This window comes from Nyctibius grandis, chromosome Z (assembly GCF_013368605.1).
Source record: "Nyctibius grandis isolate bNycGra1 chromosome Z, bNycGra1.pri, whole genome shotgun sequence".
Classification (NCBI taxonomy): Eukaryota; Metazoa; Chordata; class Aves; order Nyctibiiformes; family Nyctibiidae; genus Nyctibius; species Nyctibius grandis.
The window spans coordinates 697,458-723,659 of record NC_090695.1 but is presented as its reverse complement, the minus strand read 5'-3'; the positions used below and the strand labels follow the sequence as shown (position 1 = coordinate 723,659).

General features: G+C 40.9%; 1 protein-coding gene across 4 annotated transcripts in view; it reads right to left on the bottom strand.

Moving 5' to 3' along the window:
* The window catches only part of DYM (dymeclin), a 254,432-nt gene that overhangs the window by 75,218 nt on the left and 153,012 nt on the right, over positions 1-26,202 (bottom strand). For all 4 annotated transcript variants that reach the window (XM_068422796.1, XM_068422795.1, XM_068422798.1 and 1 more), the window contains one exon: positions 926-1,028. In XM_068422796.1, coding sequence (XP_068278897.1) covers positions 926-1,028 — 103 coding nt within the window. The remainder of the gene's footprint in view (positions 1-925; positions 1,029-26,202) is intronic.

Here is a 26,202-nt window from a genome sequence, read left to right as displayed (position 1 = left end):
ACTAGAGATTTTCCAACGAGCCGTGCAAGTAAATTACCAAATTGTTGCCTATTTGTGGGTATTGGCTCAGTAAACTGAAGAGGACTGTGTCTATCTGTGTGTCTGAACACACCGATTTGCCCCATGGCTGCAGTACACCCCCAAAGAAGACAGGCTGAGAGAATTGGGGCTGTTCAGCCTGGAGAAGAGAAGGCTCCGCAGAGACCTTCTAGCACCTTCCAGTACCTGAAGGGGCTACAGGAAAGCGGGAGAGGGGCTTTTTACAAGGGCATGGAGTGACAGGACGAGGGGGAATGGTTTTAAACTGAAAGAGGGGACATTTAGATGAGAGATTAGGAAGAAATTCTTTGCTGTGAGGGTGGTGAGACACTGGCCCAGGTTGGCCAGAGAAGCTGTGGCTGCCCCCTCCCTGGCAGTGTTCAAGGCCACGTTGGATGGGGCTTGGAGCAACCTGGTCTGGTGGAAGGTGTCCCTGCCCGTGGCAGGGGGTTGGAACTGGATGATCTTTAAGGTCCCTTCCAACCCAAACCATTCTGTGATTCTATGATTCTAAGGCTCACTGGGAATTGTTTTCAATCATTTTTAGGCATTTTAACACACTGTGGATGCCAAAGCCTTGCTCTTAAAAATAATGTCTTTAACTGTATAATTTAAATATCTTGAAATACAAATGGCTTGAGAAGTGCAAGTAGACAAAGTACAGTAAGTCTCTTAGCTATGAATAGCTGCGGTTTTGATTTGCCATTTGTAAGTGTAATTTTTTTTTTTGCAAAGACGTTTCAGACATGACATCATTCATACAGGTTCCTGTATTTTGGTGTCGGTGGTTGCTTAGCTGTCCTACATTTTAATAAATCTTTGTAGATGTAGGGATGTACCACTTCTACTCTGAAGCTCCTACGAAAACATTAATTTCAATACTCACGTAATCAGGAAGCGGAGAGTCATTTGAACTGAGGGAACCTCTTAAGGACTGCGTGGCTTGTTCCAGCACTTTGTTGTGTTTTTTAGACAGCAAAGAAAATAAACTGGAGGGGGGAAAGAAAAGGAAAAAAAACCCATTAACATAACTTCACAATAATGTTCTGAAATAGTTAAGACTATCCAGTCAGAAGAGATGTTTTATTATATACACAAACTTGAATAGAAAGATTTTTAGAATGCAATGCACAACAGTGATAGAATTTTATTTAACATCTGTGCTAAGTAACGGCAGAATTTGAATTAGAAATGTTCTATACAATAAATGATGTGAAGAACATCATATGTTTCTGGTTAAATTCTTAAAAGTCAAACTGTAACAGAAGGAATGGTATACATGCAATTTTAGTTCATAACTAGTATGTGTTTGCTAAAATGCAATTTTTAAGTGCAGCACCCCATGCAATATATTGCAATATATCCTTAAGCATCTTGTGTATTATTCATTTCAATAACCTAAATGCTTAGTAGAGGAAGAATCCAAGCATATGACAGAAGCTTTCGGTATTTGGAGGCTAAGTTTTTGCATTTTACTAGTATATGTTCTTTCCAAATTTATTTTAGCTTAAGTCAAGGCATAAAGCATTACTCTAGCTTTATAAATCATCTGTGAAATCAGAGATTCATATACATATAGAAAAATAAACATTTTTTTCATGCATTTTGAAAAAAGTATGGCAATGACACTCATAGAGGCTGCTAGAATCTGATATATAAGGAGAGCGTAACGATTGCAACGGTGGAAGGAGAGATGAGAAGTAAGCAGAAGCAGTGGACCAAGGCCACCAGCTAGTGCTCAGCAGCTTCAAGGAGTCAGATATATTCTGTAAATCCACTGGATACCTCAACTATGGCTTTCAATTCACAGATAACCCACTTTCCCTCCTCCCCATTTTGGTCGAGGTCATATGTTTTAAGGATTTCTGTATTTAAAAACATTAAGGGCAATGAAGGGCAACGAAGCTGGAGAAGGGTCTGGAGAACAAGTCCTATGAGAAGCAGCTGAGGGAACTGGGGTTGTTTAGTGTGGAGAAAAGGAGGCTGAGGGGAGACCTTATTGCAGTCTACAACACCCTGAAAGGAGGGTGTAGCGAGCTGGTGGTTGGTCTCTTCTCCCAGGTAACAAGTGATAGGACAAGAGGAAACGGCCTCAAGTTGTGCCAGGGGAGGTTTAGATTGGAGATCAGGAGAAATTTCTTCACCGAAAGGGTTGTCAGGCATTGGAACAGGCTGCCCAGGGCAGTGGTGGAGTCACCATCCCTGGAGGGATTTAAAAGTCGTGTAGATGTGGTGCTGAGGGACATGGTTTAGTGGTGGGCTCGGCAGTGCTGGATTAATGGTTGGACTTGATGATCTTAAAGTTCTTTCCAACCTAAACAATTCTATGATTCTTCTGGCTTCTTTTTGGAGCATTACAGGACTCCTATCAGGCTTTCCTAGGATGACTTTGTTGGTCCTTAGAGGGTAAAAAGGCTGCCTCGACAAATAAGCACCAACAAAAGTCACTAATGCCTGGTCATGCTGCTCTTGGTTGCACTTGTTGATGGGACAGGGAGCAGTGGCAGACTTCTTGTTCACCAGATCATTTACAAAATATTAAAGCCATTTTAGTAATTAAAAAAATAAGTGGCAAAATACTACCTCAATGTAATATTCTAGATAGTCTCTGTTTCTCAGAACTGGAGGACAGCTTCAGTGATCGGAGGCATGTGCTTGGAAAGCTTTTCTCCCTCAGGAAATGATGCTCAGCATTTGAAAAAGTCCTCTTAATTTTCTTACTTAAAATACATCATTGATATTGTATCCTTTACAGACGGCAGGATCAGAGTATCAGTGCTTATTCCCCTGTTGCTAGTCAAGAGCCTTAGGAAAAGGCTTCTTCAACACTTCTCACCAGCACAAGGAATTAGTTACGTTTCTCAAGGCCGTATCTTACCTCTCGAGAGCCAACTCAATAATTCCACCATTTCCCAACACCTCTTCAGTCAGATATTTCTTAGAAGAGATTAACAGCTTCCTTTTAAGGACAACCTTCACCACACTTAAGGCATTTAATTAACTCACGTGAGAGCCCTTGAGTAGGTTGTACCATCCTCAAGGTGCCAGCCACAGTCTGCCACCATGAGGAACAGGCTCAAGACGGCACAGCCAAAATCACGGTTGGTACCATGGCTGCCCAACTCCCGGTCCCACCAGGACACTATTGCTGGGGCTGTGATAATTGCAACTGGACAATAGGCAAGAACATCGGATGACATCACAAGACCTCTGTGGTGGTTACAAGGGTTGAGAACACTTGGTGTTTTCAGGATAACACATATATTTGACGTCATGAAAACTGGGATCTTATTTTTTCCTTCATCCTATGCAACAGAGCCTCGACAAGACGTGTCATTCCAGGGACCAAATCCCACTAATTCACAGCTATTGATTCAAAACCATGAGAACATTCCCCATTAAAAAGCGAAGAAGCAACACAGAAATAAGATATATTAGTAGGCTTTCCACTTTTTTCCCCTCCCATAATCTGCTATTGTATTCAGAGGCTGAAATTTTTGCTCAAATCAAAATTTGGATTTGCAACCTGGTCCTTGGCCTGAAACAGCAGCGCTACTTTTCGAATCACTGGTATTTTTGAAGGCTCCGATTTCAGAGATACTGTCATCAGCACCATCTAGTGCTGCGGAGACAGAATAATCGGGTAAAACCAACCTGGTGATGCTTACGGAGGGGGGTGTAGTAAGAACAGGTTAAATCTGGTGTCTGTCTGTTTCAGGTGATATGGATAATTTCACAAAGAGGAAGAATTTGGAAGAAAAGGGATTTCCAACAAGTAGATTCTTCTCCAAAATACATAAAGCATTTTGGTTATAAAGGAAATTTAAATATAAACAAAGAATTGGGATCAGAATTTTAAAAAGTGTATTTATTTAATACACATGAAGAGGAAAATACATATACATTGGTGTTCTGCATGGAATCGGGATAGCAAAGAGCAAATTTATTTTCTCTGGCAGAAATGGAGAGAACTGGGAAAAAGAAGGAGAAAGGAAAAGGATGGAAGCCTATTTCTTTATATCCTATTTTTGCTTTCTTAATTATTTTTTTCTTTTACTAAAGTGTAATGTAACTAAACTAGAGTGCTTGTTTATGGCATAAGCAAGCCCTTCGTGGCTGATTTCTATTTCCAAAGCAGCAGCGAAGGGGTACGCTCTATTATACGTTGTCTTTGGCATGGGGGCTTCCCCTTGCAAAGTTTTGCTTTCCTGCCACAGATCATCACCTTCGTACCTGTGCCGAGACACTTCTTCGTGGGACCGCTGCCCAGAACACCAATATTCAGGTTAAAAAAAGCCCAACACAATTCTCTTCTTCATAAATTGGCTATACTTCTCAAAGAACCATCCCTTAGAGGAGTATGAGGGCAGCAACATGTAGGCAGGAATTTTTCACACCGAGAATAAAAATGTACCATAGAACTGTAGACAGAGCAAACTCAAAGAGCTCCACAGAAACACTGCAACTAAACAGTAAAAATTAAGGCCAAATACTGGGATTAACTGCTGAATTTGGAGCTCCAATGGGAAATAGCGTTGCCTCCTGAAATGGAGATAAATAAATGGAAATAAAACTTCACCACCAAGTAATTAATTTATTACACCTCTCTCTCTACCTCTGAAAACCACCTCGATAAATATCACCTTTATTTTTAAAGTATCAGAACAGATTGAGTTGCAATCCTCAAAAGGCATTTGCATGAAATTTAGCTCATAAAAAAAACTTTTATCATCGACAAACATTGCCTTCTAAAGGAGATGCTTGATTTTGCAGCAGTCACATCTTCAGTGTCTGTAAGGTTTTGGGGTTTACTTTGATTTTTAGGGCATGAATAATACAATTAAAAAAAAGGCAACAATGTTTTACAACAAATGTCCATTAAGGACACTTTATAATAATAACAAATTCTGTTCAGAGCAATGAATATGAGTTAGTACCTCAACGCATCTCTCATTCCAGAAGTACTTATGGACCAATGTTTAGCAAGCAAAATAATAAGTTTGGAATAACAGAGAGATGAAATAGCAGCTGGTATCTATCACAGATCATCAAACCATGGATGAGCTCAACCAATGAGGAAGACTCAAGTCTCAAGGTCTCGTATTTCTGATTTTATAGGAATTCTGAAAGCATTGGTTTCTTAACTCCCTCTACACAGATGAAGCATTTCTTTTTAATTTAACACAAGGTTGTACTTCAATCAATAAAGAAATGATTACAGAGTAAACAGTAATGGTTGCTTAAATACAAGCAATCTGATTAGGTGTTATTTGCACACACAATAAAATTCAAACCAGTCATATATGAACTTAATGCCTTCAAAAAGCTAATTTCACAAAGCCTGTGGATCAAAATAAAGCCAACAATGGGAACTCATTTAACAACTTTCTTCTTGGTTCACCAAAAATCCCAAGCCAAAAATAATTTTAAAAAAAGCTTCTGCAAGTTCTGCAGAAAGTCTGATTTATAGCAGATGAAACAGCTTATAAAGTATATGTCTCACAGACAAAAAATGAATGTATAAAAAGAAAATTCTATAACTAAAAAATTAGGAAAAAAGATACGGGAATTAAAATTCAAATTTGAAAATAAATCCAAAATTAGGATTTGGCAAAACCTGGAGTTTTCTGAAAGCTTTGGACAATGAGAAGAAAAGGTACCAGTGTACTTTTATTTTAAGAAAGTAAATAGGATGACCCAAGATAATGACATGCCAGTCAATCCTGAGCATAATAACAGAACAGCTGCCCTGAGACTCATTTGAAGGACGAGATCACTGGCATAGAAAACCAGACCTTGTCACGCACACTCCATTTTTTTATCAATGAGACTAGAAATAAAATAAAGCATGATAGTACCCCATTGTAACAGGCTCCTACACGTCATTTATACGACTTTGTTCCACATGGGATTTTTTAATTAAGAAACTCAAATGATAAAAAGCAACATGGCATGAGTTATGTGAACTGAAAATCAGACATCTGAACAGTTTGGAAAAAAATCTTCAAATTTGAATCTTGAAATAAGATTTCTTAATAGGGCCAGACAGGAATATATTCTTGGCCCTTCTAAACACCAATAGCTATTCAGCTATAGAGCTACCGAAATACTTTCAATGATATAAAGATGATATATAAGACGACACATATCATTGATATACACCAACGATAAAGAAATATTATGGTCAGACTTTGCAAATGGCACATTCATTACAGAAGTGTCAAATAAAGAGAAAAGCACATTTTTATTAAATTTTTCTTCATCTTTCAAGAAGTTGGATACAAAATAAACTTGTGATTTAACACAGCCAAACTCGAATTTAGCAGCAAAGAATCCAAGTTGCTCCCTAAGCGTGAAGGATATCTCCCTGGGAGCAGCAACTAAAGTCCACCAGACCAACAAACAGCTGCCCATAATGCAATAAAGCTGATGTAAGGGTAACTGTCTTTGGGATTAACAAAAATATCCAGCAAAGTTTTGCTCTACGGCACCTGCCACTGGCATCCTGTGTGCAGACTTCACAACGATGGTTTGAAAATGCAAAGATTCAGAGAAGAACGAGGGGAGGACGAGAGGAAATGGCCTCAAGTTGTGCCAGGGGAGGTTTAGATTGGAGATCAGGAAAATTTTCTTCACCCAAAGGGTTGTCAAGCATTGGAACAGGCTGCCCAGGGCAGTGGTGGAGTCCCCATCCCTGGAGGGCTTTAAAAGCCGTGTAGATGTGGTGCTGAGGGACATGGGTTAGTGGTGGGCTTGGCAGTGCTGGGTTAACGGTTGGGCTCGATGATCTTAAAGGTTCTTTCCAGCCAAAACGATTCTATGATTCTATGGAGTCATCCCGTGTCTGGGAGAACACACATGCCTACACACAGGTAGCGTGGCTCTAAGGGGAAGAGTAGTTAAGGGGTTGGGACAGTGATGGAAGGCTTTAAACCAAGACTGGATGTTTTCCTAAAAGCTACATTCTAGTTCAACCATAGAAACTTCAGCCCAGAAAGAGGAATTACTTGCATCTTTGGTCTGTGTTAAGTTAGAGGTCAGACTATATGATCAAAGTGGTCTCTTCTGGTCCTATATGCATTTAGGTAATGGTCTACACATACTGCATCAAAAGAGATGGAAGCAACACTACTGCACAACTTCCATACATTTTCTTTTTTTTCCCATACTACATACTCTGATGAAAGACGCAGCCAACAAATCCTCTTGGGAGACAACTCACTTCACTGTATTTTTGGCTTTTGTAGCATTAAAAAAATCTGGCAAAGGTAAGACTGGCAAAGGTATCTCCAGAATTAAATTTCTGCAGTAGTATGCCGGCGTATCAGCACTGTTACAGGCAAGAAGAGGAACACCTCTGTCGCTTGTGCCAGCTTTTGTAATTAACAGGGTAATTGTTCAATAAAATATGAAATTTCATAAACCTTGAGGAAAATCTGAAGTGGTTTAGGTGTGTATTCAGACGGATGGGAAGTGACACTTGCTCAGCATACGGACAGGAGGGTTTATGTCAGATATTACCCCATTGATGGCTCAGGGTCACAACATGTCAGACGTCCCATGGCTCAGAACCATCAGATTTCTATGTAAACCAAAACCAGGGAAGGTTTGTAAGACACACTGTGACAAAGGTGTGTTTCAGATGCAACACTTTAGATATTCTGGAAAGAAATAACCTGGATCCCCCCAAAAACAGGAGGAAAAAAGCTACAACTTTGGGCGGGGAAGACATGAAAAACCTTTGAAGCTGAAAAACCAAGAGTCAGAGAGTTGGAGACAAACCAAGCAGATTATCAGAGGAAGGTCAGATTGAGTTATATGACAGAAAAAAAGGAATAAGGATTGGACTTATCCCAATCCAAATCACTAGTGAGCTTCTCAAGGAGAAAAATTTTCAATTATCTGAATATTTTAAAATATTCTATTTGCGCTGAGTACAGAACCAGTTGAGGACAAAAGCGCTGCTCAACATCATTTATTTGAAGCTTGGAAACTTAGATGTTCTGAATCTTTTCTCCTCACTCTCCTAGTTCAGAAGTAATAATAAGCTGAATAGCACACAAACACAAAACACTACATGATGATGGAAAAAAACAGTTCCACGGATCAAAAAATTTCATGATGAATGTTCTCAAACAATTCAGCAATACTCCGTGCTGTTCCTTCTCTCCACTCTCATATACATGCCAAATGTACTATTGTTCTCAATTTTAAAGAATTAAAATATTAGCCCTAAACACCAAAAACACGTTATGCAAATACTCATTAGGCAATAGGATTTTACAATGCCTGCATGAACACCACAAACATATTAGAAAAAAAATCCTTTATATAGCAAGCTCTAAATATATCTTCATTTTGAAACCTGACGACTAAAAGTTAAAACCATACGCTAAATCCTGTATAGGTAAGGAAATCTTGGCTTTGACCTGTTTTTTACCAGACTAAAGGAAAAGAGAGAGTGCTATGGCACGAGAACTCTATTTACACACAGAATCATACAATTGTTTTGTTTGGGAAAGACCTTTAAGATCATTAAGTCCAACTGTTTACCCAGCACTGCCAAGGCCACCAATAAACCATGTCCCTCAGCACCACATCTACACGGCTTTTAAATCCCTCCAGGGATGGGGACTCCACCACTGCCCTGGGCAGCCTGTGCCAGTGCTTGACAACCCTTTCCAGGAAGAAATTGTCCTTGATCTCCAATCTAAACCTCCCCTGGTGCAACTTGAGGCCATTTCCTCTTGTCCTATAACTTGTGACCTGGGAGAAGAGACCGACCCCCACCTCGCTACAACCTCCTTTCAGGTACTTATTTTTCTCTAACTGAGAGAATGGCAAGTGGCAAACTAAATTCAGGAAGGCTTAAAGCTATGGGGGAAAACATATGGAGTCCAGGATAAACAGAATACACGTTTGTAAAGCTCAGACTAATTATAAGAATTATTCTTAGCTAAATAGCCCTGAATTTGCCTTAGGTGTCTCAAGGCATGAATGTAATTCCTTTCCATGTCCCCTGTGTTTGTCCTGTTAATATTTTATAAGAATATTGAATGGGCAACAGGGTCCACAATATTTCCATTTCATAGACTTGCTCTTCATTCAACAGAGTAAGTGTTTTGTAGCTGCTGAGAGAAGACATTTGTCTTGAATTAGGCCAAAACTCTGTGGGTGAGAATCAGAGGAAACTGCTGGAGAAAGCAGCCTGAGCAAAACTCCCACCCAAAAACCAACTGAACAATGAAACAACAACAAGAAAATTAAAAAGACATAATTGCCATGCAATCTAAGGCCCAAATCCTTATCCTTTGAGTAGCTTTTATTTGGCACGGCTTTGCTGAAACACACTGGGTGTACGTGTAAAATATGCATTTATACGTATTTGAGTCACTGCTACGCTTACAAAGAAAATTGCTGTGCCTCTCTGTACCCCTCTGACAGGCTGGGGGTTGACTTGCTGGAAAGCAGCTCTGCAGAGAAAGACCTGAGAGTTCTGATGGACAAGTTCATCATGAGCCAACAATGTGCCCTTGGGGCCAAGAAGGTCAATGGTGTCCTGGGGTGCATTAGGAAGAGTGTGGCCAGCAGGTCAAGAGAGGTTCTTCTCCCCCTCTACACTGCGCTAGGGAGGCCACACCTGGAGTAACTGTGTGCAGTTCTGGGCCCTCCAGTTCAAGAAAGACAAGGAATTACTGGAGAGAGTCCAGCAGAGGGCTACAGAGATGATCAGAGGACTGAAGCATCTCTCTTAGGAGGAGAGATTGAGGGAGCTGGGTCTGTTTAGCCTGGAGAAGAGAAGACTGAGGGGGGATCTTACAAATACTTTAGGGGCGGGTGTCAAGGGGATGGGGCCAGGCTCTTCTCAGTGGTGCCCAGTGACAGGACAAGGGGGAACGGGCACAAACTGAAACATGTTCTGGGCCCCGCACTTCAAGAAAGATGTTGAGGTGTTGGAGCGAGTCCAGAGGAGGGCGACCAAGCTGGGGAAGGGTCTGCAGGGTCTGACCTACAAGAAACGGCTGAGGGAGCTGGCGTTGTTTAGCCTGGAGAAGAGGAGGCTCAGAGGTGACCTTATTGCAGTCTACAACTACCTGAAGGGAGGTTGTAGTGCAGTGGGAGTTGGCCTCTTCTCCCAGGCAACTAGCGATAGGACAAGAGGGCACAGCCTCAAGCTTCGCCAGGGGAGGTTCAGGTTGGACATCAGGAAGAATTTCTTTACAGAAAGGGTCATTAGACATTGGAATGGGCTGCCCAGGGAGGTGGTGGAGTCACCATCTCTGGAGGTGTTTAAGAAAAGACTGGACATGGCACTTAGTGCCATGGTCTAGTTGACAAGGTGGTGTAAGGGCAACGGTTGGACTCGATGATCCCTGAGGTCTCTTCCAACCTGGTTGATTCTGTGATTCTATGGGAAGTTCCATCTGAATACAAGGAAAAACTTTCCTTTGAGGGTGCCAGAGCACTGGCACAGGCTGCCCAGAGAGGGGGGGGAGTCTCCTTCGCTGGAGATATTCAAAACCCACTTGGACACGTCCCTGTGTAACGTGCTCTGGGTGACCCTGCTTTGGCAGGGGGTTGGACTAGATGATCTCCAGAGGTCCCTTCTAACCGCAACCGTTCTGTAATTGTGCTAAAGAATCTGGATCCACATTAGGCATTAACAGGCTCATTCCATATGCAGAAGATCGCAGGGTATGTGCGTTGCTAACAGCTCTCTTTAGGCTAAGAGTTAAGCAAAACATGAGTCTTGAACCATGCTTCTGTCACCGAGAGTCCTCACTGCTGGCACCACGTCACCCACACCCTGTTCTTACAGCAACCCCGCTTAGTGCACGTTTGGCTTTTCAGTGCCCTGACATAGTGAAAATGAATCATTCATTGCATTCTCCTCTGAACCCTGGAAATAACATCATGGCTTTGACCTAACCTCATAAAACTGAGTTTCATTATTGAAGCAGGATAACAAGAAACAAGCTGCTGGGTGGACACATTATCATGCTGTAGGCAGATAATATTAGTTTTGTGTTAAGCCTTCGTTTCCTTTCCCCTTGCCTTTCTTTAAAGTCCTCTTTCTTTAAGGTCTCTCTGCCATTCTGGCTCCACAGAAATGAGTTGTATTGTTCTCCTCATGCACTGATCTTCTCTTTGGTCTGGTGTCCTTCCTGATCATGTCCTCCTCCCTCCATGGTGATCCTAGCAGTGTCCCACTAACGGTCATGGAAAGCCTCCACATGCCTCTCCCTCATCACTACAGTTAATTACTCTATTGACATAAAACCTCTGAAATTTTAACAAACCGGAAACACTTTTTTTTGAGGAAATAAAGAAAATCAGTTGGACCTATGAGGACCTCTACAGTAAAGCTATTGCTAAGGCCCTTACAGAAATGACCAAAAATTCAAACCAGACATAGGTCTCACGGCTAATACGTGCTCCCAAATGTAATCTTGGATGCAAGGACTGTCTCTTGACAACAATGAGGTCACTTCTGGACTTCTGAAACCCCATAAGGAAAGAAAATTTGAAAGACTATGCATTTGTATCTGCAGATAACTTCTGTAACTGTTCATAATGGGTAGTAATTTTTCTCAAATCCAAATCCATAAATATTTTGTATTTTTCTTTGTGAGCATTTGTGAACCACTGAGAAACTGTTACGAGTACCACGGGATCTAAAAAAATCACAAATTAAAGAAATGAATATTTTTCATCTTACAGACAGAGTTTAGATGGCACGTGCTCAGTGTGCCCTGGGGTCACACAGGGAACAAAGATGACGTAAAAAAAAGCATTGAATAATACTCCATTCAGAACAAAAACCAACACATAATCACTTAATTAAAGACTGTGATTTTGCTTTTGAAACAAAGATGCTGAATTAAAGCTTCACAGACAACCTTAATCTATTATTTCCTAAACTTCAAGTGAAATCTCAATATTGATCAAGGCAATTTTTTTTTAATGCAGTAAGCGTGAAAAACATAATATATGGACTTGAGTGTATTACAACTTTCTTCAGCAGAATACCTCCACTTTGTTCAGTGATTTTGGCTCTAAAAATGTAGTTTTAACTCTATTTCTAGGCATGAAAAATATTGATAGTTTGAGTTGCACTACTAAAAAGCTAACGTCAGAGCAGCAGTTTGTTCGTTCCCCTACAATTTCACCAGGCAGTTATTCAGAAGCATGTTCCTTCTTGGTACACAAACTTCAGTTCTCAAGGCAAGTGTATTCAAATCAGCAAATACAGAATTTCAAGGCAATTTTCAAATTTTACTTACATATTCCTTTCTGAATAAATCATGTTGGACATGAAATTTGTTGAAAGGAAGAGAGAATAGAGCTTTCTATTAAAAATGACTGGCACTTTATCATGAACTCAAAATTCACACTACAATATTTGGTCTAACAAACGTGCACATACACACAGATACACACACTTCCTCCAAGAGAGAGATTTGTTGGAAATATTGCTTTTGACTGCAAATAACAGTGACATGTGGGTATAGATACTTTGAAAGAGACTGAAATGCTTAAAAATTTTCAGTACATGAAGGTACTACTACTTCAAAAAAGGAAAAACGCACGAAAAATACCGAGTAACGTTAAATAATGTAATATATTAAATACTTTTCAATACCAAGATTAAGTTTAATCTCTATTACTAAACATTTCCTGTAAAAGCATAACAACACTGTACTTGAAAAACAAATATCACAAGTAAAAATCGTCTACATGCTTCACTATAATGTCAACATCAATCCTCTTTGTTGAATTTCGGTGGATTTATGTACCTAGAGATAAACCTGCAAAAGGTAGCCAGTCATAAATAAACCTCTTTGCAAAGGAAAATTCATGTCAAAATAGATAGGAAATAAAAAATAGGTCTTTTCATCCTGAAAAATATCCACGGCATTGAAAGAAAACATTTACCAAGAACACTAATTTGAATTTATTTTCTTTTAAGGGCTGTTAATACCAGTCAGAATCCAACAGCAGCGGATGCTGCACAAAACAAGGGCTAATGAAGCATTTCTAAGAGTTCAATTCACTACAGAAAAAGCTACAGTTAATCCACATGGAGGTTAATTTGGCTTTAGGAAGCCCCAGCCTGCCCTTGCCCAGCTCAGCACAAGTCCTGTGCCAACGTCCTGGGAAGCCAGCCCACAGCATTTTCTTAATTCTTGTTCTTCAACTTTTTTCTTTCTTTCTTCTTAGTAGCTACAGCCTCTCAACAGCACCCATGCCCACTCCTACGTACGCCTTCGAAATAACGCCAGGGCCCTTCATCTGCTTCATTTCCTGTGCATCTTTATTATGAACAGTAAAGCTGCCCTTCCTAAAATTGCATCCTAAATTTAGAGAGTTCAGGGATTTTCTCCCCCTTATTCTGCGGCTCTAAAAAAAACATAAAAGGGAAAACCAACCTGTGCAAATACAGAGAGGAAGGACCTGTAACGGTTACAAACGCAACGCCAGAGTACAGCACATATACATCTAGAACATTATGTGGTTTTCAGTATCTACAGAACATTTTTAGAAATATATTACAGACAAATCAGAGGGCTGTGCTGCCATTCAGTGAGACATGGACAGGCTAAAGGGTTGGGCAGAGAAGAGCCTCATGAAGTTCAACAAAGGCAAGTGTAGGGTCCTGCACCTAGGGAGGAATAACCCCATGCACCAGTACAGGCTGGGGGTGACCTGCTGGAAAGCAGCTCTGTGGAGAAGGACTGGGAGTTCTGGTGGACAACAAGTTCCCCATGAGCCAGCAATGTGCCCTTGGGGCCAAGAAGGTCAATGGTGTCCTGGGGTGCATGAGGAAGAGTGTAGCCAGCAGGTCAAGGGAGGTTCTCCTCCCCCTCTAAACTGCCCTGGTGAGGCCACACTTCGAGTGCGGTGTCCAATTCTGGGCCCCCCAGTTCAAGAAAGACAGGAACTACTGGAGAGAGTCCAGCGAAGGGCTACAGAGATGGTCAGAGGACTGGAGCATCTCTCCTACAAGCAGAGGCTGAGGGAGCTGGGGCTATTTAGCCTGGAGAAGAGAAGACTGAGGGGGGATCTTAGAAATACCTTAGGGGGGGTGTCAGGAGGGTGGGGCCAGACTCTTCTCAGTGGTGCCCAGTGACAGGACAAGGGGCAATGGGCACAAACTGAAACATGGGAAGTTCCATCTGAATATGAGGAAAAACTTTCCTTTGAGGGTGCCAGAGCACTGGCACAGGCTGCCCAGGGAGGGTGGGGAGTCTCCTTCTCTGGAGATATTCAAAACCTGCCTGGACACGACCCTGTGCAACGTGCTGTGGGTGACCCTGCTTTGGCAGGGGGTTGGAGTAGATGACCTCCAGAGGTCCCTTCCAACCCCAACCAGTCTGAGACTCTGCGATTCTGTAATTTGAAACACTCTAAACTACTCATCATTGCAGGAAGACGACAGTTTCAGAACAAATCATCTGGAAGCCTTTAAGGAAGGAAAAATGTTTGGAGCACTGAATTTGCCCAGCTTTTGTCTCCACCACCAGCACCGCTCTCCCAAATGACAAACGCGTGCGATCAAAATCATCACGGCTCACAGCAGGAAAAGGCTTGTCAGCATCCTCAAGGAGCTCCATCTTTGACCGTCCCTTCATCTTTTATAAAAATACTTTCCATATTTAGCGAAAAAGCATGTCTTACCCATGTTTCATAATCCAACCATGGTTTTTCACTGTAGTCTGCCTGCCAGGTTTTTAAATTTTTGTTCTTCTATTAAAAAAGGTGCTACAGACGTTACTGGTAGGATCTAGAAACATTACATGGGCATGAAGAGCCCTTACGCAAGAGAAAGCAGATTTTATTTAGGCAACACTTCGAAGTTATTGTTTGTTACTCTTCCAGTAGGGAAAAGGTCATTATTTCCCGCAGACACTGTCATCCTAAATGACCTTATTCACTACTGAGGTTATTTTATCGCCTTCAGACAAACACACTCAAGTCTCAGGATTGGTGGGAAAACTGATACAGATTTGATTTAATGATTCATTTCAGCATACTTGCAGTTGTGCAATATTTTTCCATCTTAAAAATGAACACGCTATTTTTTTTTTATAAGTCCCAGTCCCTCAAGTTGCACAGTAATTAAATTTACATTGTCTTCGATTTATTTGGAAATTAACCTCATTCCCACAGAGAAAAGAGGTTGTGCTTTTGTGCTTTACCTCCCACTCAGTTTTATACATCTTATTCCCCTGTGTAATTCTTTCTGCCTCTATCAATTCAAAAATCCCCCCAAATTCCTAAAAAAAAAAAAAACCTGCCCTCCCCAAAATGTACTTTTTATAAAGACAAATTTCTGTGATGTTCCAGGTCATTCTCTGTTTTCCCCAAAGCAAAGAAAACAGTTCCAAGAACTGAATTAGCACGATGGTAAAGCAAACACCAACAGTTTTCTATTCTATACTGTACAAAAAGCAAGTACAACCCTTATGGATTGGGATGTTAATTCCCCTCCACCTCGGGAAACAAATGACAAAGCTAGAGCATGGGACCATACAAACTATATTTCAATGGGATATTCAGAAGAGACACAACATGGCTTTCTAGGCACACAGAAATATCTTTCTGAATTTAAATTTATCCAGTTGACAACCAAAGGCGTGCAAAGATGAGTTTTCACAACCCTGCTCGTGTCATCTGGATTAATCTGAGGCCAAAACTATTCCGGCTACTAAAGCAATTTGTAAATGTGATCAACTATACAAACAGGAGAAAGGCTGTACAATCAAGATAATCACAGTAGTTTCAAATTAAGCCAAATTTTGACAACCCAATGAAGCTGAGGTTAAATAATTGGACAGTTAGGTGGACAGAAAAACTGACTGAATGGTTGGGCTCAGAGAGCTACGGTCAGCAGCACGAAGTCCAGCTGGAGGGTAGCCACAAGTGGTGTACCCCATGTGTTGAATCTGGGGCCAATGTTCTTTAATATCTTCATTATTGACCTGGTTGGTGGGCCAGAGCACACCATCGGCAAGTTTGCAGGTGATACAGAACTGGGAGGAGAGGTTAATGCACCAGACAGTCGTGCTGCTATTGAGGGGGACCTGGGCAGGCTGGAGAAATAGGCCAACAGAAACCTTATGAAGTTCAACAAAGGGAAGATCAGATCCTGCACCCTGAGGGCCAACCAGCTAGAAAGCAGCTTTCCAGAAAGGATCTAAGGGTCCTGGTGGACATCAAGTTGAACGTATGCTTTGCACCCTCACGGCAAAGAAAGCCAATGGCACCATGGGCTGCATTAGGCAGTGTTGTAAGCCCACCAAGGGACATGATCCTTCCTCTCTGCTCAGCACTGGGGAAGCATTATCTGGAGCACTGGGCTCCCCAGTAGTAGACACATGCACATACTGGAGTGACTCCAGCAAAGAACCACAAAGATGATTACCTGACTGAGTGTCTGACATGCAAAGAGAGGCTGAGAGACCTAGGACTGACCAACTTTGAGAAGAAAAGGTTCGAGGGGATCTCAGTGTGTACAAATATCTGATGGGAAGGTGTAAAGATGACAAAACCAGACAGTGGTGCCCAGAGAAAGGACAAGAAGAAATGGGCATAAATTGAAATACAGAAAACTGCATTTAAACATAAGGAAACTAAAACAAGCTGCCCAGAGAGTCTGTGAAGTCACCATCCTTAGAGATATTAATAATCAACTGGACATAGACCTGCACAACCAGCTCTACAATCTCCAGAGGTTCCGTCTCACCTCAGCCACTCGAGGACTCCTTGAAATTACCATGAGCATGGCTAAACATTTATCACTGTTGGAACAAACAACAAAATGCAAGGACACCTGCTTGCTGGAAATGAACACCAAATCAAAGTACAAACTTCGGCAAAGCCACAGCTGCACTATAAAGCACTTTGGGAAATTAGGAAATATAGTTTAGGGTAAAATCCTGCAGTAGCAAGAGGATGGCTTGGTGATCAATTAGAAAAATGCAGCATCAGGAGGATGTGACCTTATTGGTTTTATTTTTTTAATATTTTTTATAATCACCAATTTTTAATTTCTTCTGGGTGAACACCACATTGAAAGCCATTCCAAGGACTTGCATCTTCTTGCACTATGGAGAAAAGTAAAATAGCTACATTGAATTATCTTAAAACTATTCTGCAAAACTTGAGGAGCAATCACAGCAAAGTTCACAGTAAAACTCTAATTTAAGAAAGAACAGCTCTTTGTTAGGACCGTGCACTACCAAACTCATAACAAGAGCTTCAGTGGTGTCTAACAGTCAGTAGGGTAGAGGTTCACCTTCAGTAGGGTGGAGGTCCCTCTGAGGCTCACTTCTCAGAGGAATACCACTAAGCTGGACTGCACTTCAATCCATGCAAGGGATGAATGTAAGGGTTGAATTTTCCACCAACTGGAAGTCAAAAAACCACTATCACTTTATTCCTGACACGAAAATTGGCTTGATAGGCCATATGTAGAGCTACCTTATTTTATCCTACCTACAAAATTCGATTTTCCTCTTGCATAAAGTGTTCTGATAACTAATAAGGACCATAGATGAGCTGTGATACTGCGTGTTATGCACTTAGAAGTATTAAAAGTAACCAAGTACGTGAGGCTGGAACATTAAGTGGAAACTTTAAAATCTTCTTTCACTAGTGTACACGTATTGAACTCGTTTTCAGCTAGGCTGATGCCCCAGAAAACTTTTCCAGCATTTAGAAGAAAAGCCAAATGCTAATCACTGTCCTGGAGGTTACACTGGGGCTCCAGGATTAGTCATCTTTGGAAACCAGTTGTGGTTGTTCTTATTTTCCTCTCCCACTGCTTTTTCTGATCTGCGGCTGGTGCAGTGGGAGCATTCTCACCAATGTTTTCTCACAAATTCAGCTTACAAACACGAAAGAACAAAAACACTTAAGAATAGCTCATAGCTCTCAACCCCTACATCCTGCTGTAGAGTGAGGATCCAAAACCTCCTTACACAACTTAAATCAGTCCTTTAGAGGATTAGAAAAAGAAGCTGACTAATTTCCCCCTCCCCTCCTATTTTTTTTCCCACCTCTGCATTTCTTGGTCAAACAGGCTGTGGTGAGGAATGGCAATACCAAAATGTGAGAAGAAATGACAGTTCTTGTAGTTGGATGTTCTCATTAGAAGCTGGAAATGAAAAGAACAGAAGAAACAGTTCTTCTGGTGTTACTAATTCTGCAAAACTGGAATGTTTTGGGTCATTTAGATCAGTATGAATGGATCCGGATGCCAGTTTCCAAGTCTTTAGCAGCTACACCTCCATTAAGCAAGTTGGCAACGTTCCCTGTTCACTCCATCCAGCTCCTTTCCTCCCAGTCCCACCCGGGAGCTGTGCAGCCGCCATGTGCCCCTGGGGAGCCAGGCCAGGTCTGCAGGACTCAGCAGCTCGGGGGCTCTGCCTTCACTACAATGTGCTTACAACACCTCACTGGTGGCACTTGCCTCTTTGCTGGAGAATCACTAATTTAAGTTGAATGGCTGGACAGCTGAGAGACCACCCAGAATTACTCCAGAAGAACGATGAGGATGACACTTCTAATCACTTATATTGTGAATCAAATATTAAATAAAGAAGATTTTTTTAAAAAAACAACTTTTCCACACTCATGCTACTTGGAGCTGCAATTAATTAGGAAAATGAAAACTCTGAGCTATTTTCACTAAGCAGTTCTACCCCGTGGCTCCTGTGCAGAACATCTCTGCAGCACATATCACAACATCTGCTTTGAGACAGTCTGGGCTTACTGAAAAAAAAAATCTGAATTTTACTATATATATTTTATCTCTTGGACTCATCACGTTTAAAATAACATACCGTTAAGTATCTTGAAGTCAAACAGAACAACTAGATATGCTTTCACAATCAGCCCCAAATCAGCAGACTACTCAGCCACACATCTTTTGCACAATATCCCACTAACCAAATTACATTTCAAGCAAAAGCCACCTACGATGTTCAGAGTATGCTGTGAGGTTTTCTTTTTTTTTCCTTTTTTAGCTGCACTATTGATTCTTGGGTTTATTGATTAAAAATTACTGCTGAACTAAAATTTTATCTCTTTTATGGAGTGGGATACTTTGCATCCAACCTATAAAGACTATGTCTTGTCTCCTACATTAACAACATAAATCTCGTTGCTTCTGTTCTTCAGAGGCCTTTGCCAAAACTTCATTCATCACCACTGTTCATAGGCAGGATTTGAATCCCTTAATCACCTACATCTCTGTCTCCAAGAGACATCTGTAAAGTTATTTGCTCCACCATTATTCTGGAGTACTTGTGAATCACTCCACCTGGAGTACTGCATCCAGCTCTGAGGCCCCCAGCAGAAGAAGGACATGGAGCTGCTGGAGCAAGTCCAGAGGAGGCCACGAAGATGCCCAGAGGGCTGGAGCACCTCTGCTATGGAGACAGGCTGAGAGAGTTGGGGCTGTTCAGCCCGGAGAAGAGAAGGCTCCGGGGAGACCTTCTAGCACCTTCCAGTACCTGAAGGGGCTACAGGAAAGCGGGAGAGGGGCTTTTTACAAGGGCATGGAGTGACAGGACAAGGGGGAGTGGTTTTAAACTGAAAGAGGGGAGATTTAGATGAGATCTTAGGAAGAAATTCTTTGCTGTGAGGGTGGTGAGACACTGGCCCAGGTTGCCCAGAGAAGCTGTGGCTGCCCCCTCCCTGGCAGTGCTCAAGGCCAGGTTGGATGGGGCTTGGAGCAACCTGGTCTGGTGGAAGGTGTCCCTGCCTGTGGCAGGGGGGTTGGAACTAGATGGTCTTTAAGGTTCCTTCCAACCCGAACCATTCTATGATTTGTTACTCAGGTTTGCAAAGTTCTTTGAATTATTTTAGTACTTAAGGCACTATCTAGTTCCAGGTAGACACCCAGATCTCTCTCTAGGCATCATGTGTATGGGTTATCATTTAGCTCTCAATTAATAGCAAGATATAGATTCTCCTCAGTATTTACAAGGGAAAAAAAAAAAAGAAGTATACATTTTGATGTTTAATTTCAGGCATTCTGGTTGGAACAGCTTAATCACAACTACCAACTGCGATAATTCTAGCTGCGATCAGTACTTTCCACTAGTTTCATCTGAACATAATGAGGGCTGGAATCACAGCCACAGTCTGTTGATTTGCAACTAGAGCTCATGATGATGAGGACTTCTGCATAAGCCAAAACATAGCTTTGGTGAGAATCTGTGCTTTAATTTGACAAATTGGAAGATGTTTTGAATCAGTAACATATGTTTGTTATTTTCTGAGAGAATAATTTTCTATATTTAGGCAACAATTATACATTTTACTAAGTTGCCTTCACTAGCCAAAGTTCATGCAATGCTGCCTGGGAAACCAAAACAGATAACAGTGCATCATCTAGATGGACAAAACCAAAGAATACCAGCACTGCACTCCATGCTGTCAGTGCCAATGACTTAGCAAAGCTACTGGAAAAATGATGTTCTGCACCTGAAAGGTGACATTCTGCACCCAAGAGGTGACATTTTGCACCCTAGGAAAGTGAGTAGATCCTATAGAGGAGCTGAACCTCAGCAAGGCTTTTTGGCCTAAGCAGAAGATGGGCTTACATGAGCATAAATCCCTTTTGCTTTCAGCTATAAACTATTAAACTATATTCAGATTGACATTCATTTTATTAGCATTCTCCTGAGCTCTTCAGGCAAGTTATAGAACATTTCTCTTTTTAGTCTCCAAACAATAGCTTATTTACATACTTATAAAAGCATAAGCCACCCTCCCCAATCCTGACTAATTGCCAGACATTACGTACGAACCCAAAACCCCCGGCCTTCGAACATAACTGCCACAATGGAAATGTGTGAAAGTAATTCCGTTCCAATTTCATCTCATGGGAACGTGGGCTCATAAGCATTTAATTAAAAATCGTTCCGTCTGATCGAGATGTGTTTTAGTTTCACATGCTAATGTGGTAGAATGTGTCTAGATCACGCCTGTGATAAATTTTTACCAGGGTGGGAGGAATAAAGTCCATTATATAGACAGAACATAACTCTTGCAGTTTTTCCTTTTCCATGTAATTTTTTTTTTCATGAGAACGCAGTGTTTTGGCAACCTGGGCTGGTTTTGTCCTATTTGTGTCACATCACCTAGGGGATAGTACCTGGGAAGATTACACTTGTAACGGGGAAAAAAAATCGAAATCAAAATGCAGCCTTTTAAAGAAATCTGTAAGACAAACAAACCACCAAAATCCTGCGTGGCGATCTGCCTGTAAATCTGATTTTTAATGCCAAAAGAAGCCACTTTGATCAGTGCGCCTGACACAAGCCATAGGAATCCCCTCAGCTACTTCCTCCTTCAAGCCCAATAGCTGTGGCTGGACTTGGACTTTTAGGAAAACATCCAATCTTGGGAAATCCATAGCCCTTGTTAAACTCTTCCAGTGACTCATCCACTGTGTAAAAAAACATAAATGAACCAGTCTCAATTGGGTTTGCTTCAATTTCCAGCTACTGGAGTGCATATTATTTAGCAAGAATTTATTTACTCTTAATCTCCCAAATCATTTCAGAGTAAATTCATAAATCTGCCCAAGAGCACTTCCAAGTCGTTTCAAAGTCAATGCTACCTGGACCTCTCATCCCAAGAGCACGACCCATGTGCATGAAATTCTACCAGCTCTATGAAAATACACCTCATTTGCACCAGGCTTAGATGGCTACTTTTTGATATCAGCAATCTTTCCCCTTCATTGATCACTGCTTCCCTAAAAATTATTCTTGATACATTATTTTAAATAAGGTAGGAGTTGAATCAATGGAGGGTTTCCACTACACATGCACCCACTTGATGAGCATCCAGTTAAACGGCATTTTGAGACCTACAAGCCAAGGCAATTTTTCACCCACTGAATACCCACAGCATTGATTTTCTATCTCACTGGTTTCTTGATCGATATGCTGTGCAGTATGAAGACAAATAACTTGTAATAGAATTATTTATAAACAATTCCCCTCGGCCAAGTCACTCCATGTTGAGCGTAAAGTGATCCTTCCATAATAAAATAAAAACCCGTTCAACAAAATTACCAGCAGCTGACTAAAAATCACAATCAAAAAGCAATAAAACATTAAATTATATTCACTCAACAGGCTTCTGACAATTTTTGAAATTTTAATTTTCCTTTTTTTTCCCTAAATGAAAATAATAAAATGAGCTGGATTTCAGCGACGTATTGTTCCACACTATTGCAGCGACCAAAGAAAATCCCTCATTTCCTGACCTGTGATCCCAGATCAGGAACTGAGTCCACATAAAACATCTCGAGTCCACATAAAACATCACACAAAGAGAAAAATTTTGTTAATTGTCACAAAAAAGCATAATCTCCAGAGGGAAGAGGGAAGGGGAGAGAGGGGAGAAGGAAAAGGGAAAAGGGAAAAGACTCACAGACCACTCAGATGCCAGTTGTAGAAGCAAGATGCAGAATCTTACTAAAATATCCCACAGAAAATAAGTTTTTAATCAGTATTGGCAAAAAAGGGTATCAAGTTAGTTTATTCTTAAGAAGTACTTAAATCTACCAAGATTTTTAGACTTTTTAATTGAAGAAATATAATTTCTTTTGAAAAATTAATAAATTATTAAACTAAGTTATCTATCATTCCAAAAATAGTTTGCTTTAGTGATAAATGAAGTGAAGCTGTTTCTTGCCTGGGACAGGTCTGCCATCTTCATGTCTGATGACCTAAGTGGGGTTATTCATAAAATGTGAGAAAAGCAAGCTGTTGGACAAAAAATATAAAGACTAAAAAAGCCTTTTGAGAAGGTCCAATTACTACATCACAAATTATTTTCCTTTTCACAGATTTTTATAGAGTTATTTACCAATAAAGGTTTTCAATAGGTCCTGTGACTGGGGCCCCTTACAAGATAAACCTCATGAATAATTTTCCTACAGAAGTAAGACTTTTGTCACCTTTGGAAATTGTCTTATTCTCAACCAGTTTCATCTGCCTACACCAATTTACAACATTTTTCTTTTCACACACTGCAGTGGATGGAAATCTATCTGCACCGACTTCACTGTGAGAGACTCATGTGCAGAGACATTTACCCAAGGTGTGGTACCAAATAGAGACCTTCCCATTTAAACGATCATTAAAATCAAAATAATATTGCTCATCTTGTCGATTTCTGTGTTTATATGTTGTCCCACCTACTGGATGTTTATAATATAATTGTTACTATTTCTCAATAATGCTTTGATTCTCTTTACACAGGGAATACTTTCAATACCAGCTCTCACGCATTAAGCTCCCAGTGAAGTAAGGATCAATACTTGGCACTTCATATTTAAAATATCACAAAGAGCAAGTATCAGAAATTGTATAAATTATTTTCAAAAGTAATAAATAACTATGAGTGCTTTAACTGGAAACAGCAAGAAAATAGAAAAGGACCAGTTTTAAGGAGGCTGAAGGGGATGTTGGAGAGAACACCCAACTCTTCTGTTATCCAGCTGAGACTCATGCAAGGCTGATGTACTGACTATTTTACTTGCACTAACTTAGGGTGAGATTTTTATATTAACTGCTTAAAAACTGAACGTAAACAAATGCTCAAGATGATCTGCAGAATCAGAGGAAAAGAAACCACACCAGTCAAAACCCGTTTTAAAGGATACTAATTGATGTACTTCTCCATATTGCATTAATCCATGCAAAAAACAATTCAATAATAAACGTATCTGCTTCATGTTTCTCCCCACCTTCCCTTCACAGATTAAAGCCAAAGAAAATATGTCAGATTTTAAATGTTTTAGCTATTTTCAAGGATGATACTCTGACGCCATTCCTGCATGTACCGAAGGACGGGTCAGGAATCCATATCATGACAAAAGACGTTCCTGGGATCCAGCCCCAATGCCCCAGCACAGCTCACACAAAAAAGGAGCTGGCAACTGGGTAATGATGCAGTACTTCACCACCACGTTGCAGCAACAGAAACATTTCTAGTAATTAGCAGGATTTTTTCAAAGCTAACCTCCAAAGCCCTCATCCCACAAAGACTGTGCATTCTTAAACTAACGTAATTGCATAATTCCATCGACCCTGATGGCATGGGAGGAGTACGGTTGCAAAGCTTATCCTCTACAGGCTTCAGACAATGTGCCAGAACACTTTTGTATTAAAATCTTATTAGATATATTTTGCTGTAACAAAAGATATGCACAATGGGTCAACTGTGTCAATTTGACACCACATTTCTTTGTCTTTTTTTTTTCTCTGGGAAAAAAAAAACGATTCAAATAAATCCATATCATTTTTCTTTTTTGCTCTACTGCTTCATGAACATGTTTACTCAATTTACAAGGCTCAGCAAAACCATATTTCCTGCTTTCACACACACACACAATGTCAAGCTGGCTATGAAAATAAAACTGTCCTTAATTTGTTCAGCGTCCCAAAACAAATCATGGCTTGTTAGCTGCCTTTATACGCACTAAGCCAGTTTCATTTTCAAAAACAATTTTCCCCGAGATTGACTGCAACCCAAAGAGGTTTCAAACAAAAAGGGAACACACACGAGCATTAAAACATCACACGATGAACATGCAATTGAGAAGGAAACTATAATGGTAAGAGAGGGAGAACATACTTCACACCACGAAGCATGGTTACTGCAATAATCAACAAATAACAGAGCCACACCAGAATTATTACAATTATTATTAGTAACAATGATAGATTACAATCCCAGACTCAATATTTATGCTATGATAATGCACAAAAAAAAAACCAAACCAAACAACTTTAAATCTATGGGACATCTGAGGAGAGGTAACATCATCTGGGGGTATCAAGACAGCGTCAGAGACCAGCCATTACTCGGGGCTAAGTCTTATGTTCTTTACCAAGTCCTGTGAAGAGGCCTGGATGGGACAGTCGTGCTTTGTAAACAACCATAATTAATTACCCTCTGTCTTTAGTAATTTATTCCATCTCTTCTCTAAGCAGGCAGTTCATAGGATAAAATACTGCAGTACTTAATACAGGATGGCTGCACGGATTCACCAAAAACCCACTTTTTTTTGACACCTCCGTTTATGCCGCTGTATTTAATGCTATTTACAGACTTATGCAGGCAAGTTTCCTGAACACACACTTTTCTAATCATTACCAGAACAACAACACAGAATTAGCCACTAAAAACTGCTAGCTATATATTTTTCAAGCAGCAATTGCTACTTCAAATAGTCTGTCCTTCTCCTATGTCACAAAAGGATAGCCTGCAATGAAAACCTGAGATTTTATAATCTCCCAGGCTGATATATTCTAATATATAGAATCATAGAATCATTTTGGTTGGAAAGGACCTTTAAGATCATCTAGTCCAACCGTTAACACAACCGTTAACCCAGCACTGCCAAGCCCACCACTAACCCATGGCCCTCAGCACCACATCTACATGGCTTTTAAATCCCTCCAGGGATGGGGACTCCACCACTGCCCTGGGCAGTCTGTGCCAGTGCCTGACAACTCTTTCCGTGAAGAACCTCCCCCGGCACAACTTGAGGCCATTTCCTCTCGTCCTATCACTTATTACCTGGGAGAAGAGGCTATCTCAACTGATGCATAAGTCCCATTTCAGAAAATAATAGCACTAAACCATTTCTCCATCAGTTTCAGCATGGGGACCAACTAGGTGAAATTTTTGCTCTAAAAACTTCACACGCTTGTTATATGAAAAGGTGTATCATGTTATTGTAGTGTTTCGTGCCCCTCTGCTCCGCTCTCGTGAGATCCCCCCTGCAGTGCTGTGTTCAGCTCTGGGGGCCCCAACAGAAGAAGGACATGGAGCTGTTGGAGCGAGTCCAGAGGAGGCCACGAAGATGATCAGAGGGCTGGAGCACCTCTGCTATGGAGACAGGCTGAGAGAGTTGGGGCTGTTCAGCCTGGAGAAGAGAAGGCTCCAGGGACACCTTCTAGCACCTTCCAGTACCTGAAGGGGCTATAGGAAAGCTGGAGAGGGGCTTTTGACAAGGGCATGGAGTGATAGGACAAGGGGGAACGGTTTTAAACTGAAAGAGGGGAGATTGAGATGAGATATTAGGAAGAAATTCTTTGCTGTGAGGGTGGTGAGACCCTGGCC